Source organism: Carica papaya, chromosome 2 (genome assembly GCF_054855325.1).
Source record: "Carica papaya isolate Zhongbai chromosome 2, ASM5485532v1, whole genome shotgun sequence".
Taxonomy (NCBI): Eukaryota; Viridiplantae; Streptophyta; class Magnoliopsida; order Brassicales; family Caricaceae; genus Carica; species Carica papaya.
Window position 1 is genome coordinate 17,907,104 of NC_142310.1, and position 18,897 is coordinate 17,926,000.

Here is an 18,897-nt window from a genome sequence, read left to right on the forward strand (position 1 = left end):
AAATCATGAGATGTGTTATATTATTATCTCTATAAGTTGTTTCGTAAATCTCGTTACGGTAAGTAGACGGTAAATGATTTTATTTATGATAAACGATTTTGATAAATTAAGATATTCATTAGTTGTTTTTATTATTTTTACCAATTTTCATTTATGTATCGATGAGTAGCGTGATATTTTTGTTGGGTTAGTGTAGCTCATTCCTTTATTAACTATTTCAGATAAAAAAGATCATAATCCAGAACCCGATCCACAAGAGAGTTGCGAGTATGATGCTAATTTTATTTATTTTCTGGTTATTTCTTTTATTTCTCGTATTTCTCTCAAAAAGGTCATATCCGTGACCCTATTTGGTACTTTAAATCATTGTGTGAGGAATGTAAACCTTAACTATTTATTTCACTTCCGTACTAAATTTATAATTTATTTCTTTTAAAATTTCCGAGATCATTACAATTAATATAAAATTAAATAAGTTTACCTATAAGTCATAAAATTATTTTATAACTTTATTTGTAATTATAAATAAAATAATTAAATTCTAAATAATTTATAATGTCTATTAAGTGGCCTCATCATTATGCTACTATGATTTTATCCTACTTAGCTCATTTTAGAATAGAATTTTCTATGTAAGAAAAAGATTAATATTTTTGTTGTTGAAGCTATGGCTCTTGTCATTAATATTTATTCGAGCTCATATGACTTTTCTCAAATTTATTTCACTAACATTTTTATAAACCTCCAAAGCAAGTAATATAAGCTAAATTTTTTTAAATATATATATATATATATAAATTGGTATGTAAAATTTTTTCCGGGGAGCAAAAAGTCCAACCCTTAAGTTTAGTTTTGTCTGAAATTAGATTGTATGTTGAGAATTTTTATGAAAAAAAAGTACTAAATTTTCTTTCCTTAAAATAATGACAATTAATAATATTAATTATTATCATATTAATTTTCAACCATAAATAAGAGAGACAACAATTATGTCATTGCCATGAGACATTATCTTGCTTGCCTACTAAGATAGGAACTTCCAACTTTGACAAGAAAAAAGCTTTTGAATTCACATTATGCCGAAAATTTTACACAAGAATTGATCCGCATATTATGCTTTGTCCTCGACTAATAGATTCTACCTAGTGTAACAATATAAGATCATCTCATGTTGGCAGCAACTGCAAAAATCTAGAGATATTTAACACCTTTTCAATGCCCATACATTGGAGGACAACCCTTTTCTTCTGCATAAATGGACCAATGTTGACAAAATGGAGAGTTCACCTGCCTTCTTTTCATGACAGCCCTTTATTGCCAACATTATTCGCAGATGTTACAGAGTAAAATTCATGAACCAGTACCAGTTGTGGCTGCAGCCCGATTGCCTTCATCTGCTACAACAGAATTTAGTTGGTCTGTTTCCACAGGAGCAGAATTTACGTTTTCTGTCTCTGAAGGCGCAGACTCCTTAATATCTGTTACTGGCATGGCAGAGTTCCTTGGTGCTGCTACTCCCAGAGAGGAATCAATTTGATCCCCAGCAGGAGGGGCAGAGTCCATACAACCGTTAAGTGGTGTAGAAACAGGAGGTGCAGAGGGATTCTTTTGGTCTGGATTGGGTTCAGCAGTTTCATATTCAGATAGAAGATCCATGAATTCGTTGAGCAACCGCTGGACTTTTCTATTTGATGCCATTGCTGGAAGAATATCCTCTCTCAAAAGTTTGTGCTTTTTCATGCCCTGCAGATACCCAAAACTTCATAAGCACTATATTGCCACAAACTTTTTTAGACAGCTTCTTAACCACACGTCACCCCTAAGCTTCAGCTTGGGATTTCAATATGAAGATATCGAGGATGGGATTGGAGCAATTCAGATATGCAAGACTGATTAATGGAATCCCACAATGAATGATATCTTTCTGATGCAACATGAGAAATAATACAGAGACTGCCTTCAAAGCTTTGAATAACAGCCAATAAGATTTTCAAAATAAGAGAAATCACCCAACAGGAAACGAAGTTTACTTAGAATAATTTATCAGAATTGCATCAGGAGAGAGGGAATTCTAATAATGAGAAAATTTAGAGATTTCAATTGGTCCCTGCCACGAGGCACATAACATGAATTGCTTAGAGGAAGCACATTAGAAACATCAAATGGGCTTATCCACAGCGTGGCCCACATCAACATTAAACAGTAACCATAATAAGGGGTTTGGGCAGAGCCTCCCTCCTCCTGATACCACCTACCACTACAAACTACGCAGATATCATTCTCTCCAATACAGTACTTTTAGTTTTTATTTGACAATTTTGTTTGAAGTGCTCAAAAATAGTTTTATCCAAACCCCATCCGTTTACCTGACAGACACTTTTGTGAACATTAATCTCTTTGCATATGAAACAAAATCCAAATATATTTCTATAGGTTAAAATAAGATTTGGTCCATATACTATTTATTTTTATTCAAATTAGTTCATACTTCAACTTTCGGTCACATTTATCCCTGTACTTTTGGAAAATTTTCAATTTCATTCCTCCCCATTGATAGAAGATAACACCAGTAACTTAGGTACCATGTGTCAATTTTTTTTAAATGTAGCTCATTCTAATTAGTCCAAATGTTAGTTGAACGCTATGTTAGATAACAAGTGACATGACATTAAAAATACATTAAATATAGACTGGTGCAGACCAATCTACAAATTAAAAAGTGCCCCATTAACCATCCAGCCTAAAACCTTTTATCAAGTTCTCACATTTCACAGCCAAGTAGGCAATATAGGAGGCATTTGAGAGGGTGATAGGGTTCACATTGTTGACTTAGATATCATGCAAGACCTTCAATGGCCAGACCTCTTTCACATCCTCGCTTCCAGGCCTAAAAGACTTCCTTACGTCTGACACACAGGGCTGGGCACCTCCATGGAAGCTCTCGAGGCTACTGTCAAACGCCTCTCAAATTCGCTTTTATGGATTGATTCTTTCTTCTATAAAATCAGACTGGAGAAAAGTACAGGAAGCTACTAGACAATGAAGAACCATGTCCGGTGCCTCAAAGCTATGAACAAAAAATTGAGGTAGGGACTCCGAGGCACTCTTCTCGGCTGTGACCGTGTTGAGTGACTCCAGAAGCCATAGACGGTGAAGAACATGAATCCAGTGAAGGCAAGCCCGTAAATGTGGTTATGAGTATGGATGATTTCCTCGCCAACTTTCTTTGTTATGGCATAGAGACTCACTGGCTGATCAATTCTGTGAACCTTGGAGAAAGGATTCACCATGTTGAGGCTGTAAACAGAGTTGGCAAAGGTCCACACGATGGACGACTGAGGAGTGGCCAACTCTGTTAGGTAAAAGAGAATCAAGCCATGGAGTTGAGGTCCATGAAGAGGTGGATAGGGAGAGAATAAAGCATAAGAAACGAAAATCAGAAACAACAATGAGAATGACAAGGTTGAGAAAAGGGGGATTTAGGACATGGATGAGGCAAATTTTTTTTAATTTGTGGACTGGTCTGAACAAATCTACATCTAATTTTTTCTTTTTAATGTCATATTAGATATTATGTGGCATCTGATGTGCATTCAGACTAATCAGATAATGTTACGTGTCAATAACGGTTGACATATAACATCTAAGTTAACAGTAGTAACGGTTGGCAACAAGAAAAGATTAAATTAAAATTTTCTCAAAACTATAGACTTAATTGAACGAATTATAAAAGTACTGAGACCAAATTATTATGTTCTTCTATTTCTATAGCATAATTTTATCATAAAATCTGGATGAGAGAAGCAGATTGACTGATGCAGTGGACACATGAATATACCTAAAGACTTGTTAGATACAAAAAAAGTATAGTGAAGATAAATAAGAGAAAATGTGAGATTCTAATTCATCACTAGAAGATTAGTGCCATGACTTCAAGATTTAAAGACATCTGATCCTGAGACTTAAAGAACCTTGAACGCTGAAAAGTTAAAAATGCAAATCTTTTCTATTTGTTTCTCACAAAGTGTTTCCTTCATTTGTAAAATTTTGAATCTCATCAATGACAAAAACTTTGATTACCATAATATTCAGGATATCTCAGCAAACATTAATCTTAGTTAGGTCAACTAATGTATTTATAATGAATTATTTATATTAAAATTAAAACTATCCTCCCTGACAAGTTGGAATACACAAAATCAGCACATATTTTGGACGATACAATTCAGGACCACATGTCTAAACCACAACTAGTTAGCATATGTAACACCTGATCGTGCTGGTCCTCCCCTTTAACTTTGACAAGGGAAGGCATGTCAAACCTTAAGTTTTTTGAAATAAAAAGTGTAACGTATGTATTACTTACAAGTACCAAAAAGAGGGAAAACCCCATTTACAAAAGGAATTCACAAATCAATTAGCATATCAATCATGTAACCAAAATTCTCAATGGAATACAAATATTGTTCATTATCAACACATCCAGGGATTGGAACCATCTCTCTCTAATTCTATCAACGCTCTTTTCCACTCCCTCAAAAATTCTTATATTCCTCTCCTTCCAAACAACCCAATCCAAATGTCATGTACTATAGCAAATTGTGGGAACCTCACTCTCAAAGATTCATCATCAATCCAAATGTCATACCAGAAGCATACTCTCTCCTCCTCACTCACTCTCCATTTAAGACACTCCTAAAATTTATCCCTCCCAGAACAAATCATCTTCCACACCCCTGTTCCTTACAGTCTCCTCGATACTCTGGTATATTCCCTGTATATCCATGGTACCAAACTTCTTCTCAATAATTCTCCTCCATAAAATGTCCATTCCTTCAAAAAACGCCACAACCACTTCCTCTGTAGAGCTTGGTTCATCTCATAAATTGATCTCACTCCTAGCCCTCCCTAATTCAGTGGTCTTTTAACTTTCTTCCATGCTGCCAACTGATATCTCCTCTTCTCTTGCGAACCACCACATAGAAATATGCTTCGTATTTGTTCCAATTTTTTTGTTACACTATTCGATATTGATAGAAAGGGCACATAATAGATAGCAAAATTGGCCAATGTGCTTCTGATAAGAGTTAGACGCCCCCTTTATGGAAAGTAAACTTCTCTTCCACCTTATAAGTCTTTTCTCAAATTTAACAGCAACCGGATCCCAAATCCTCACATCCTTACATTTAGCACCTAACAACACTCCTCAAATACTTCTTCGGGAGATTCACCATTTTGCATCCCAAAGTTCCTACAAGTCTACTGGTATTGCCTCCGCTTCTCTATCCAACCATCTTGGACTTTGCAAGATCTATATTACGATCGGACACAACTTGAAAGTATAACAAGACACATCTAAGGTTTAACAATTGCCTCTCATCCAGTTGGCAGAAGATCAAAGTATCATCTGCTAAAAATAAGTGTTTAATATTTTCCTCCCCCTCTCCTTCACCCACGTTGAGTTCGGTAATCATACCCACCTCCCTAACTGTCACCAACGGCTTGTTAAGAGCTTCCATGACAATTATAAACAATAATGGAGAAAGCAGATCCCCTGGCCTAATACTTCTCGATACTTTCAAAAATTCCAAAGGACCTTCGTCATAGTCGCGAAAGAAGTTGTTGTGATACAAGCTTTGATTACTGCCTTCACTTACAACCAAAATCCATTCTTGCAAGCATGTAATCGATGAATCCCTAATTGATATTATCATATGTCTTTTCCATATCCAATTTACACAGCGTCTTGTCTCTCTTCTTGTACAAATGTTCATCCACAACCTCATAGAGAATTTACACCATATCTATAATTATTGCCCTTCCACAAATGCATTTTGATTCTCCTCGACCACTTTGTTCAACGCTTTAACCATTCTCCTTGCAAGAACTTTTGCCATAAGTTTATAAACACATCCCATCAAATTGATAAGCTAAAAGTCCTTAATGTTTGTTGTCCTCTCTACCTTAGCAATTAGGACCATAAATGTAGAATTGGAAGTTTTCACAAAAGCACCGCTTCATGTAATTCTTTGAAGAGATCCATGATATCATTCTTAATTATATACCAGAATTTATGCAGGACGCCATGTTAAACCCATTTAACCCAGGAGTTCTATTCTTGTTGCAATGCATAAGGCCCTCATAAACTTCTTCTTCAGAGAAATCTCGTTCAAGTGACTCACTGCTCATCTTATCTAACATGTTGACATTAATGTCATCAACCTTAGGTTTGCATTCAAATTCCTCACAGTACAAAATTCTAAAATATTCCTTAATCTCTTCTCTCAACTCCTCATTGCTCTGCACTTCCCTACTATCAATCACCATATACACAACATAATTGCACCTCTATCATGATTAGCCATGGTATGGAAAAATCATGTGTTGCGATCCCATTTTTTTATCCACCTAGTTCTTGATTTTTGCCTCCAATCCACTCCCTTTGTAGTCTGAGCCCCAGTTCTATTTTTAGCTGTTCCTTTCTGGTAATCTCTTCAACTGACATACCCCCTTCATTTTCCAAACCATCAAGGGCTGCAATATCTTGAAATAAAGCTTGTATAATTATGCATTGTTTCTGTTCTTCCTCTTTACACCACTCCTTGATAGCCAATTTAATCACCTTAAGCTTATGCACCACTTTGAAACTGGCCTTATCGTCGATTGCATTACTCTCCCACCACTCTATCTTTTCACTGAAGTTTTTTGTGCTCAACCATCTGTCTTCAAATTTGAACCCATTTTGATCCCATCAGTGTCTAGGCTAATAGGAAAATAATCTGAAATTACCTTCCACAACCACTCCTAGCAAATACCTGCAAAATGGAGATGACATGACGTCGACACCAAAAATCTATCAATATGAGAGCACAGTGGATTAGTCCTCTGGTTGGACCAAGCCAATTTTCCTGCTGTTATGGGTAAGTCAACTAATTCAGTCTCTCCACAATCTCCTTAACCACACAAATTGTGGAGAACTATGACTCAGTTCTTTCATTTCTATTCAGCACCATATTAAAGTCCCCACACAAAACCAATGGGTAATTCCACCTCCACTTGCAATCATCTAAATCTCTGAAACAATGCAGCTCTTTCACTCCCTTCCCCCTTGTTGTAAGCACCTGTAGAGACCCAGGCCTCTCATGCCTCCTATTCTCATACAGATGAGTAATTGAACAATCTCCCTGAATGCAATCCACACCTCACTTTATCATCATTCCACATAATCACAATCCCAGCTGCCGATCCCACAGCGAGCAAATCTCCTCAATCCTAGTTCTTTACTTCCCAGAGAGTATGAATGACCCTATCTTGCACGTTTTTCATTTTTCTCCTACATACATATGATATCCGATCTCCATCTACTCATTCATCCCTTTATCACTTGTCTCTTTTTATGATCATTGATTCCCTTGACATTCCAGGAAATAATCCTCACTCAATCATGACTTAAATAGTAGCTTCATTACTTCCTCCTTTCTTCCCTCTCTCCTAACACTATCATAGTTTATGCTTAACTATAATCTTCTAAGTTCCCCAGACCCCTCCACACCCTGTTTAGTCTTCCGTTTTAAGAGCTACCATTCTCTTTCCAATTTCCCGTTTCTTCTCCTCTCAATCTCCATGAAGAAATCCACGACTTGATCCTCTAGTCTGTTAAAAGACACACCCAACATGTGACTGAATTTTTGGATATTTCTCATTATCCAATCAGAATTTTCTTCTCCAAAATTTCTTGAATTATCTCCTCCTCCACCTCCCATCCCTGCCTTTCTTCACTCTCCACCAGCCTACCTTCTCTCCCCATCAGCTCTTTACTCACTTGCACCAAGGCCAAGCTCCCGTTGTCTTCCCCCTTCTCCAGATCGCTCTCTCCTCTCCGATCCTCATCTCTGCCTTTATATTTCTCCTTTTCACCGCTCTGATATGCCTCCATTTCCTCCTCTGTAGTTTCTAACCCCTCCAAAAGCACCCCTTTGTCTATTCGGCTTTTTTTGCACTCATCATCAGCATGGTTTCCCCTGGACACTGATCTTCTCCTTTGGTTTCTCCTCCCTTGTGCGAAGCACCTTTCATGGGTTGCCGAGTCATGAGTCTCCAAAGTTTTAAACCTTGACCCGACCTCCTAACCTGACTTAAAATATTATTTCGAATGGGCCTCATGTTTCTGTTGAACCTCGTGAGCCTAATTCTATTGTTGGTCTACTAGAATCTTTTATAATTCGTTCATCCAATCCCTTTTTGTCCAAGTCTATCCAACCTAGGCCTATTGACATTTCGAAAATCCAACCTCCTCTAGTCCACCAGTTCACCATTAATATCCTTATGGGCCCTTCCATATTTGGCCTTTTCTCCTTTTTGGACTCACCTAGCCGATCCACTCTGCTCCCTTCTAAACGTAACTCCCTCTTATCGTCTTGGGCTACAGAATTTTGAATTTCAAACTCCCTCCAATCCAGATTATCTTCCTCTGCAGATCCACGAAACACCTCCACAAAACTTGTCAGTCTTGAATTTCCACCATTATCTGGAGCTCCATTCAGCATCTAGGGCAACACAACCTTATCGGTTCATACACAACTTCCTCTGTTGTCCCATTCTCCCTCTCCTTCCCACACAACAGATGTGCCCTATGTGTCCTCCGCTCCTCCGTGTCCTAGTATCTTCCAGCAACCACTGCCATTGCCACCAACATCCTCCACCATCCTTCCACTTCTCTTCCTTCCGACAAGAAAATACAACAGACATTTTCTCCCCTTTCCTCCAAAAATACCAGAAGACATCCTCCGCTGTTGTACCCTAACACCACCCACAGGGAATGGTCTTCTCCTTATTGATTTTGCATCAATATTGCTCCCCCTTCATTCCATAAAACCCCTTCAACGTCTCCACCAGCCATTTGACATCCTCTTCCCCATATGATATTGATACTAAAAATCCCCAGCCATTTTCACTCAATCGAAGTCCTTCAACGTTTCTTCCTTCATATACCACATCAAATGTTTTATTTTCCACCGCCAGAAATCTCCTCTTCATTTTCTGCATATTGAACCCCTTCTCTCACAGAACAAAACCTAACAAAACCCTCCTCCACGGTGGCCTCCGTCGCGACGGCGACAGCTGCACTCGTTGATTGACATCTATCCTGCATAGGAAACCCTAACTCCTCTCTGCCCTAGATAAAGCAACATCGAACCAAATGCGTATGCAATACCTTACATGACACGAAATACAAATAAGTTGCGTCCACACATTTAACACCTTTTAGGCAAATAACTTGTCCATACGTGTGATAAACATAATGACAAGTATCTTAGCACACAGACAGGCTTACCAGTACATGGGGATCCCAAGCTAAATTCTTTGTGTCTGAAGAGGCAGCTTCGCTCATCCCGGTTGGAGGTCCAAGAAAAGATTCACATACTTCTCGTAAACGAGACTCATCAGCCTCTCTATGACCAAAAAGAAAATTATAGACAAGTAAAAGAAAACCGCATCAAGGAATTTGAAACACAAACATAATAATAATAATAAGAAGAATAAAAATAAATATAACAAAACCTACCTTGCTAAAAACCTTAAGTAGGAAAGAAGACATTGGCGATATTCATTAGGGGACTTCAAAGCTAAAGAAGATGCCAACTGAGCTTCTAAATGAGCACGTGTCTCCACTCCATCATCAATTACCCTACGAAGTGGCAACAAGTAAATATTCTATGATAAAAGATCCACAGCACAAACTTAGACAAAGGTTCTAAGACACGCACAACAACATTTTATCATTGCATTAAGATGAAAGAGCGAATCAATAAGTGAAGTTTTAATAGAGAGGAAAAAGCCAAATGGAGGAAACAAAGACTACTTCTTATCCTAGCACTTGTTAAAGAAATCCTCAAAATAGCCAAGAAGAAAAATATTAGCGAATTGGATATCATCAATTTACTAACCAGCATGATACAGCAAGCCTTAATGAAATCAGTAAGATTTTCTTGAAAGGTTTGGTCTATTGGGAGAACGAAAAACATCATGTGTGCACTGATAGAAGGGTCTTCTTTAGATTCATTATATAAACATAGAGATGTTAAATGAGAAGCCCCAATTACTAACCTGCTCCAACCTGGTTTCCTGGCTAAATACTTCCTAACATCCATCTGTAATGCGGCGAGCTCACCACTTTGAGATGAGCCCAAGTTCCAGGAGCTGGTAAAATTTGAGGCAGGGAAGCAGTCATCGGCCACTCTCAACCAACACATGAGACTTGTATCAAAGAGGAAGGCATGACGAGTGGCAAGAACAACAAATGGGGAACCAGATTTTGATAATTTGGCAGATATAACTTTGATTGTGCCTGAAAAAGGTGATTAGAAACAACCATACAAGTTAAAGGCTTCCTAGCATTAAGTATACTTTCATCCCAAATGAGATCATGAATTGCCCTAATATAAGGAAAGAACAATCTCTAATCTATCACACAAGTTTAAGCTTTGTAGCACACCTGGACCTTTAGCAGATGAATTTAGGTCAGAAGTAATCAGAGATGCCAACGAATCACGAATAAGACAATTCCTGTTAAAGAGATCCCAGACATATAGGGAACCCTTCCTTGTGACCAAGAGCAACTTCCACGTATCATCACAATCTATAAATGTTGCTGCAGATCCCATCATCATGGTTGGCATGGCTCGTCTTCCACACTTCGTGTAAACCTTTAAGAGATGAGTAAAATGATTAATCCATGATGATGCCGTAATTACACATAAGTTCCTACATAAAAAAGATGCTAAAGAAAGTAGAAATTGCTTGCATGTTCTATTGTCTCCTTTGAGCTCTATGGATTGTAAATAAAAATTGCAAAAATGGTAAACAAGTTTCTGAAAAACAAGTTTCTAAAGTTTAATTGGCCACAGCAGAGCACCAGAATGTTACACACGAGAAGAGAGAGAGAGAGAGAGAGCAGCTCAAGCACAATGTAAGCCAGAAAATACTTCTAACACCAATTCCTCCATGTTTAATATTAACAGTTTTCTCAACCTCCTGCAGTCTTGCATCTAGAAATGACAATTCTGAGCCAATCTGATAAACCTGACTTTGGCTCACCTGAAACTGCTTTGACTTGAGCTGACCTGGAGCTGCAAGTTTTTAGATAACTTGAAACCAAAACAACTTAGTACCTAAAATGACTTAACATCCAAAAAGCCTGAAGCCCAAATATTGTGTGTGTATGTTCATGTGCATGAACTCCAAACCTGAAGCATGAATCCATTTATAACCAAATGATACCTAAACTGAAAAATCCCAAAACCTGAAAAGATTTAAAATTCAAACAATCTGAAAACTAAAATGATGTAAAAAACACAGAAGAGGGTTTAGAAAGAAAGAAAAAAGTTAAAGAAATGAAAAATAAATCCAATGCACAATCATAGGGATTGGCAACAAGGACAATCACAGGGTTATCACAACAGAGTTACACAGGGTTGTTAGGTACTCAATTCACAGGTAATTGACCTAATAACAATGAACCACCCATGAATTTTACAGGGTGTCTCCATAGCCTAATATAACTAAATTTTTTAAGAACTATTAAATAGGAAAATAATAACAAAATAAGACTTCTAACTAAACAAAAAAAGAAAAATCTGAATTTGTGGCAGGATGTGGGCATTCCCTCCTCTTGAGTGTTTCTTGACAACTTCTATAAACGGCCATAGGGTGAAAAAGAAGCTAGGATCTTGGAAAAACACTTTTTTTCCTGGCTTGTGGATTTTGTGGCTGGAGCATAATGATAGAATCTTCAAGGATATTAAGTTCAGCTTAGTTTCTTCGGGAAGAAGGAGACTTTCTTGGCTTCTTTCTGGACTAAGGCACAAAGTAGTTTTAGAGAAACCTCTGTCTTTGTTATGAAGCATATGGGGGGTTATGGCGTATTGATTTTTGTTGTTCCTTTGATTTGTTCTTCCTCTAATTTTGTCACTATCAAGAATAGATGGTCCTATTATGTTAGATCTATTGTACTTCATCACAACCTTGATAGCTTAGAAGATTTTGGATCTATTGTAGATATTTTTATAGATCTATAAATTATTTTTTTCCTTGTATGGGCAGTGCCACCTTGGCGCTATTTCATTAATACATCTTCCATAGTTTTATCTCAAAAGAAAAGAAAGGATATCTTAGTCTCTTTACTCATAGTTTTCTTTTTTCCCTCTTATCTAGTAATAGTTCTTTTTCTAAAAAGAGAAAGTAATGAACCTATTTTTATAGTTCTCAAATAAGCTAAATATCCATATATAAAATTATGTAATTACATAAGTATCACAATTACTGAGGTAATTGCATTCTAACATATTCCTATTGGGCATCTCTCTCTCCCATCTAGTAAAAACTCAAAAGGTTTAAAACAAGTTGGTAAAAGATGAGAATCAAAGGACATCTCGTTCCAAAATAGGCCTCAAGGTTGAGATATAAGAGAATTAGTTTGGCAACCCCTAAAAACCATGTCCCAAACTTACCAAGCGACCTTCAACATCTTTTGCAACCCTTAACATCGAAGAATACTTGGAATACCCAATTCCAAAGAACATTCATTTTCAGTTAGGGAATCAACTGTGGATGAGACCTTTGATATAAAAGGTGTTGAAGGACATTAATTTCCAAGAATCCCACCAAACCTAAGGAAATCATTTGTTTCAAGTGTACGGAATCAGAAATTGTGGCTACCTATCTCAAAGAAGAACAAGTTGCATGTTGGAATTAAAAAAAAAAAAAAAAAGAACGGGAGGATGGTTATCTATCATACGAGGATGATGATTTAGCTAATGATCAATTAGAGTAACCCTTAAAAAGGAGAAACAAGAAGAACCACCACACATTCCTATTGCTCGAGATCTTTCCCTAAGAGAGAGTCTAGTCGAAGTTCCATGCAAGAAGAAACTTGTCATATTAATATGTAATCTGTTGATTTCGTCCTATCATTAGGATTTCAAATTCCTAAACAATTATGTGTTCCCCCATAATTCTCTTATAAAGCACAAAGTTTCCTAAAATTTCGTCACATAAAGCACGAAGTTTCCTAAAATTTCGTCACATAAAGCACTAAGTTTCCTAAAATTTTATGGGGCAGCTCATAGATCTAGGTTTTAAATTCTTCTTCACTTCGAAACTCATAGATCAGTTTTCTCCAAGGGAGAATGATGCAGAAAAAATTTGGTAGAACTACCTAAATACGAGTCTCTTATTATAATTTTAATAACCTTAGAATTTCATTGTTTTAAATATTTAGTTTCTTATTCATATTAGAATTACATTATTATTCCAAACCATCCTTTAATTTCAAACAATAACATATGTTTTTATGTATAAATGTATATGAATTTATAAAACAAAAAATAAAAATAGTTATATAAAACTAAACAAAACCTTAATTATTTCTCTTGAAGCTATAATTTGGTTTAATAGATGAAGCACAATATCAGTCATGGAGAAGATAAAATGTAGACGATAATTGACAGATCTCGAGAAAGATAAAACTTCAGGCAAGTCATAAGAACCAAAGAAATTTCTAGGACAAGATGTACCGCCATCACCTAGTATTTGTTTTCCTGTAAAGCCATCCATGGTGCATAGTACTAAGGGTGTTAAAGTTTAGTCCGGAAAGGAAAACCGAATCAGACTGAACCAAGTACTGATATTTTTCGACTCAATTAAGACCGAGGAGGAAAAAAAAACTACCCAGCAGCCCAATCCCCCTTCAAAATTAAAAACCCATCCCGGGTACACAGATAAACTAAAATCCAAAAAAAAAAAAATCAGCTCACTTACCTAATTATAAAAGAACTCTACCCACCCACTTACATTAGAAAAAACAAAAACCCTAACTATCCAGCTGGCCTACCTTCTTCCTTCTTTTTATCAGGTCTCCTTTCCTCGACCACAGCTAACAGATCCATCCACCTATTGCACACCTTCATCTTCTTCCGAAGACCAGTAGCCACACAGAGCATTAATAGAATCAGCAAAGGTCACAAAGCAAGACAATAAGATCTCTCGTTCATGTACAGAGCGGCCAGCACAGAGCACAGAACACCAATACAGATCTCTGGCTCATGCTATGACAACAAGAAAAATCCTCCTGGTTGTCCCTATAAGATGAGGCAATACAACTGCCATTTTGTCACAGCATTTGTTGGTTTTGGGAAAAAAGGGGACCTAACTCACTTGAGTAAAAAGAATGGGATGAAGGCATGGAATTAAGGGGCTTAATGAGTTTGCACTTCGAGATGATATGTGAAGATAAGGGAGATGATGTGTGAAGATGAGGGTTTCTTGAAACAAGGACGATATTCGTCAACATTAGAGGATGATGATGAGTGAAGATGAGTGAGATTTTGCGTGAAGATGAGGGTTTCTTGAATCAAGGACGATATTCGTCAACATTAGAGGACGATGATGAGTGAAGATGAGAGAGATTTTGCGTGAAGATGAGGTTCATTCAGAAACAAGGGTGTTTGGTCCATTTGAGTCCAGAAAAATCGAATCGTCTAAACTGGTTCAGTGCAGTTGGATTGAAATAGAAAAGATTCGGTCTTTGGTCCATATCTTCCAACAATTTCAGTTCTTGGTTTGGTCTGGTCTAATTTTGCACTAACAAGTACCCCCTATCTAATACAACTTTAATTTCAAGAAGGCTCACTCTAAACAAAAAAGTTTCAAGAATCCTCAACATAAAAAGGAAAAGGAAAATAAAATTTAAGACCACCCGAACATTGAACTTGACACCGTGGCCAGAAGCAAATATGTACATATTAGATATCAAACATAACAGTTGCCTGCATCCCTAAAAATCGGATGACAAAAAAGTGCTTGTCAGGACTCGGCTTGGACATATGATTCACAAAAACCAGAAATTGATAAAAATATTAAATTTAAATGATTTGGGGTAATTTGGTATAATTAAAAGATTGTGGCAGAATTTGAGATTAGGAAAAATAATATGGGACAGAATTGGTATTTCAAAAAAAGGAAAAAGAGCTTTTGGAAAGAGAGAAGAGAGCGTGTCGGGGAGAGAGAAAAAGAGAGTTTGAAAGAGAGAGAGAGGTCTTTAGAGAGAGAAAGAGAGAGATAATACAGAGATGAGAAAGAGAGAGTATTGTTAGAGAGAGATTGGTTTTAGAGAGAGAAATAGACTGTAGAGAGAGAAAGAAGCTGTTAGAGAGAGAAAGAGGCTGTTAGAGAGAGGAGAAGAGAGATAGATCGGGAGAGATGGAACCCAAAAGAGAAAGAAAATAGAAAGACAAAATAATACGAGATTTTATTACTTGAATCCAGTACATACATTGTTCAATCTACATTCACTTAATCGGTACAAATATCTTCATTTAGGTTCTTCAAACGTTGCTGGAAGCCACCGTTCAAGACTGGGGACGTGTTGATCAGAGGAAGAAGATGAACAGGCGTGAGTTCGTTCAAGTCTGAAGGAGCGGTTCAGCAGAGAAAGTCAGCTCTGTTCAGAGTGGTCTGCCGTTCCATGTTTTATTTATTTTATATATGTATCTATATATATTTTTTTCTGCATATAGTTTCTAACAGTGCTCCATTTACTAATTAGACATGAGCGCCTATCCTGTGCCCTTGAATTGCAAAACCCAAAAAAAAATCCTTCTATGTTTATGGCTATAAAAATAAAACAATTAGACCTATAAGGGTCCTTTTGCAGGGATCCTTTATGTATACACAGATACACGCAGCCATAAATATAACATATACACACACGGGCACAAGAGGACAGCCCATGCAACAAAAGGACAGTAACAAAAAGAATATATAGACAATGATGAATTATGTCTTCTTAGCTAGGGTTATATTCATTGTCATCTCTCTCCATATTTGCTATTTTGTTTATTATTTTATCTAACCTATCCCATTCATTCTGCTTCTTTATATAATTCTTCATTTTCATCCCCAATTTCCTCTTACCTATCTCTATTCTTCCATTTTTCACCTAAAATTCCTTTCTTTCCAAACTAACAAACTAGTTTACCGGCTACTCATCTTGCATCATCCAAATTATGGCTAATGGGATGTGAGAAAACAATCTCTATTTTCCTGATCGCTACCTTTCTATGATCCTCCACAGCCCAAATTAAATAAAATTCAGACATCACCGGTACCTCAACAACTCAACTAGCATAAAGAAAACTCAAGGCCATATAACAGAAGCATTTAGCTTCGGGCCACCCTACAAAAATGGTGAGCAAACTCAGCAGAGCTCAGCACAGGAAGCACCAGTTAACCTGGACTCTTCTCATTAGGTTATTGATGGTGAGGACCTTTCTCATAGCTGCCTCCAGACAAAGAAAGAAAAATGGTAAGTTGCTTTTCTTCCAAAATTTGCTTCCATGGAAACCTCCCCACCAACTGATTGTTGACAAGAAAGCTACATGAAGAAGAACCTTATGTGTCCCTACATTTGAGTGGTGATGCAAAAGAAACTTATATTTTTAAGTAGAATAGGTTTTAGATCTATTAATTATTTACCCGTTTTCTAAGAACTTCAGCCAAGATCTAAAATTGCCAATGGTAGGTAAGATTCTATTCAATTCAGTGCAAATGAAAAGGAATAAAATAAAGGATAATTCTTAAAGTAAAACTTTAGCAAAGAAGACTAACTTTATGACGGGAAATTTCACAACAACAGTTTTTAAGTACAATAAATGATCCAGTTCTTTGCAACCTCCTGTACTAACCTGAAGGCATCCATCTTCACATCCAATGGCCCAGAAGTTTGCATTCCCAGCCAGAACAGTAACTTTGCCAGCAAGCCTATCAGACCAAAGGATTTGACCCCCTCTTGTACAAGTTATTACTGTTCGTTTGGTCATACATGTGTTTCCAACCCCAAAAATGTCATTTACAGCCTGTTCCCTCGGACGAGCTTCCAAGCAAACTGGCACCACATCTTCCCCTTTCTTATCAAATATTGTAATTGAAAGTACGGTACTAGAAGCAGCTAAGGAACCAGAAGCCTTTGTGCTGCCAGGTTGTTCAACAATTCCATCTCTGCTAGGGGATCCCAGAACTTTCTCAATAACAAGGCTGTCAACAACAGTAGCCCGAGCCGTGGCCCCAGAACACTCCTTTATATCAGAGCTTTTGCTAGTTGTTCTCAAAGAGATATCTTTCCCATCACTCTCTGCAGCAATTACCCCATTATCATCCTTCCTCTGGTCGGATGAGACAATAGGAAAATCATGTGATTGGGACTGCACGCCATCGGTAATGTTCTCCTGATTAATTGGCATTCCAACAGCTTCTGGGATGATCCTCTTTCTCCCATCAGGGCGCCTGTATTCCTTTTGCTTTACTGGACTAGAAATCCTAGCAGAACTAGAAACTTTATTTAGCCCATCACTCCCAGCTGTCCCAGTTTTCCTTGCATCATCAATTTGAGATTCCGAAGTTTTTGATGTACGCCCCAAGTCTACAGATGATTTTACAGGCATCTGGGTGTCCTGAACATCTGGAACCACTTTTTTGCTTGTAGTTTGCTTCACCGAAGCAGCTTCAAGCAATAACTGTGCTGGGCTCTCCACCAAGTTTGCTTGTCGACCCCTAACATCACCATAACGGTTTCTCTTTAACTCATCAAGTTCATCATCACTTAGCCTGTGGCCAAGTTCCTTCACCTCAAAGTGAAATGTTGCCACAGTTCCATCCAAGGAACAAGCAAACAGTGAATACCCATCAGGACTCCTGTTGCAGGAAAGAAAATAAACATTCAAAAAAATTAAAGGAACACTATAATACATGTTCATAAGTCCCCGAAAAAAAATAAAAAATAAAAAATAAAAAATAACATAACACCAATTTCACCAAAATAGTGGCCGCACATTTCCAAAAAAATATGACTACTTACCAGGATAAATCCACTACACTTTGAGTAAAGAAATGCTTGGCTACAAAGAGAGGACGAGGACTTGCTGTTGTCCATACAGTTATAGTTCGGTCCTGACTCCCAATTGCAATAACATTATATGGTTGTGAATCTTTTCCTCCAATCTTGGAAGCCCCATTTGTCCACCCAATGGATGCAGCTTTCACTTCTTGAGTATTGGAAAAATTTCTTCTGAACATTGAATGATTAAACTTAACAACAATAACTGGGGCATTGTGTCCTAAGAAGTCAAATGTCGCAGCCCATTCCCCCCTTTCAAGAACAGGAGCAGAATGCCTTGGCTTTTGGAAACCATGGGTGGTAGTTATGAAATGCCCACAAGGTGACCACCCAAGCCGCCTGAAAAATGTAGATCCCAGCTGAAACAAGCACACGTTCATTACTACTTTGAAATAACAGAGAAGAAAACAAACCCTAAAAAAGATTATTAGTTAAGAGCATACTGATTTTGCCCAGTGGCCTTCTGTTCTATGAGCAAGGCTCCAGTCACTTGTCCGCCATATTATGACAGTTTTATCATCAGATTGACTAGCTATGAAAGAGCCAATGGGATCCCAGGCAACTCCTTTAACAAGGCTAGAGTGACCCCTGAGAACAGCCGTGCAAATACCATTGCTCATATTCCAGATGTGGATCGTGTTGTCCAAGCTACCACTAGCCAGAATTGAATCATCTGGAGACCAGTTAAGATCCACCTACTTCAAGCATGGAATACAACAATCCAGTTAAAGAATATTCCACAGACACGATCAGCTAAGTGAGATACTAAATTTTTATACTCTATGTTGTGTTGTATTTCTTTTTTCTCTTTATCACATGGAAGAATAAGTCACATCTACATATGGTGCTATTCACATGTCAATAAAAGAAAATTCAGGGCAGGAACTCAACCACCAAGTAAGATTTCATAGATTTCTAAAATCAGAAAAATTAATCATCTGGTTTGT

The 18,897-nt window shown here is 37.4% G+C and overlaps 1 protein-coding gene across 3 annotated transcripts in view; it reads right to left on the minus strand.

Annotated features, from left to right (window-relative positions):
- Window positions 1-1,044: 1,044 nt before the first annotated feature.
- HIRA (histone chaperone HIRA-like protein) overlaps window positions 1,045-18,897 on the minus strand; it is a 29,716-nt gene continuing 11,863 nt past the window's right edge. For 2 of the 3 annotated variants that reach the window (XM_088213489.1, XM_088213490.1), the window contains exons 5-12: window positions 18,394-18,645; window positions 17,912-18,309; window positions 16,743-17,748; window positions 10,496-10,706; window positions 10,108-10,348; window positions 9,566-9,688; window positions 9,335-9,452; window positions 1,045-1,743 (exon numbers count right to left, since the gene is read on the minus strand). In XM_088213489.1, coding sequence (XP_088069615.1) covers window positions 1,351-1,743; window positions 9,335-9,452; window positions 9,566-9,688; window positions 10,108-10,348; window positions 10,496-10,706; window positions 16,743-17,748; window positions 17,912-18,309; window positions 18,394-18,645 — 2,742 coding nt within the window. In that variant the 3' untranslated portion in view covers window positions 1,045-1,350. Of the gene's footprint in view, window positions 1,744-9,334; window positions 9,453-9,565; window positions 9,689-10,107; window positions 10,349-10,495; window positions 10,707-16,742; window positions 17,749-17,911; window positions 18,310-18,393; window positions 18,649-18,897 lie in introns of all 3 variants that reach the window. The other variant, XM_088213491.1, reaches the window with a different exon arrangement.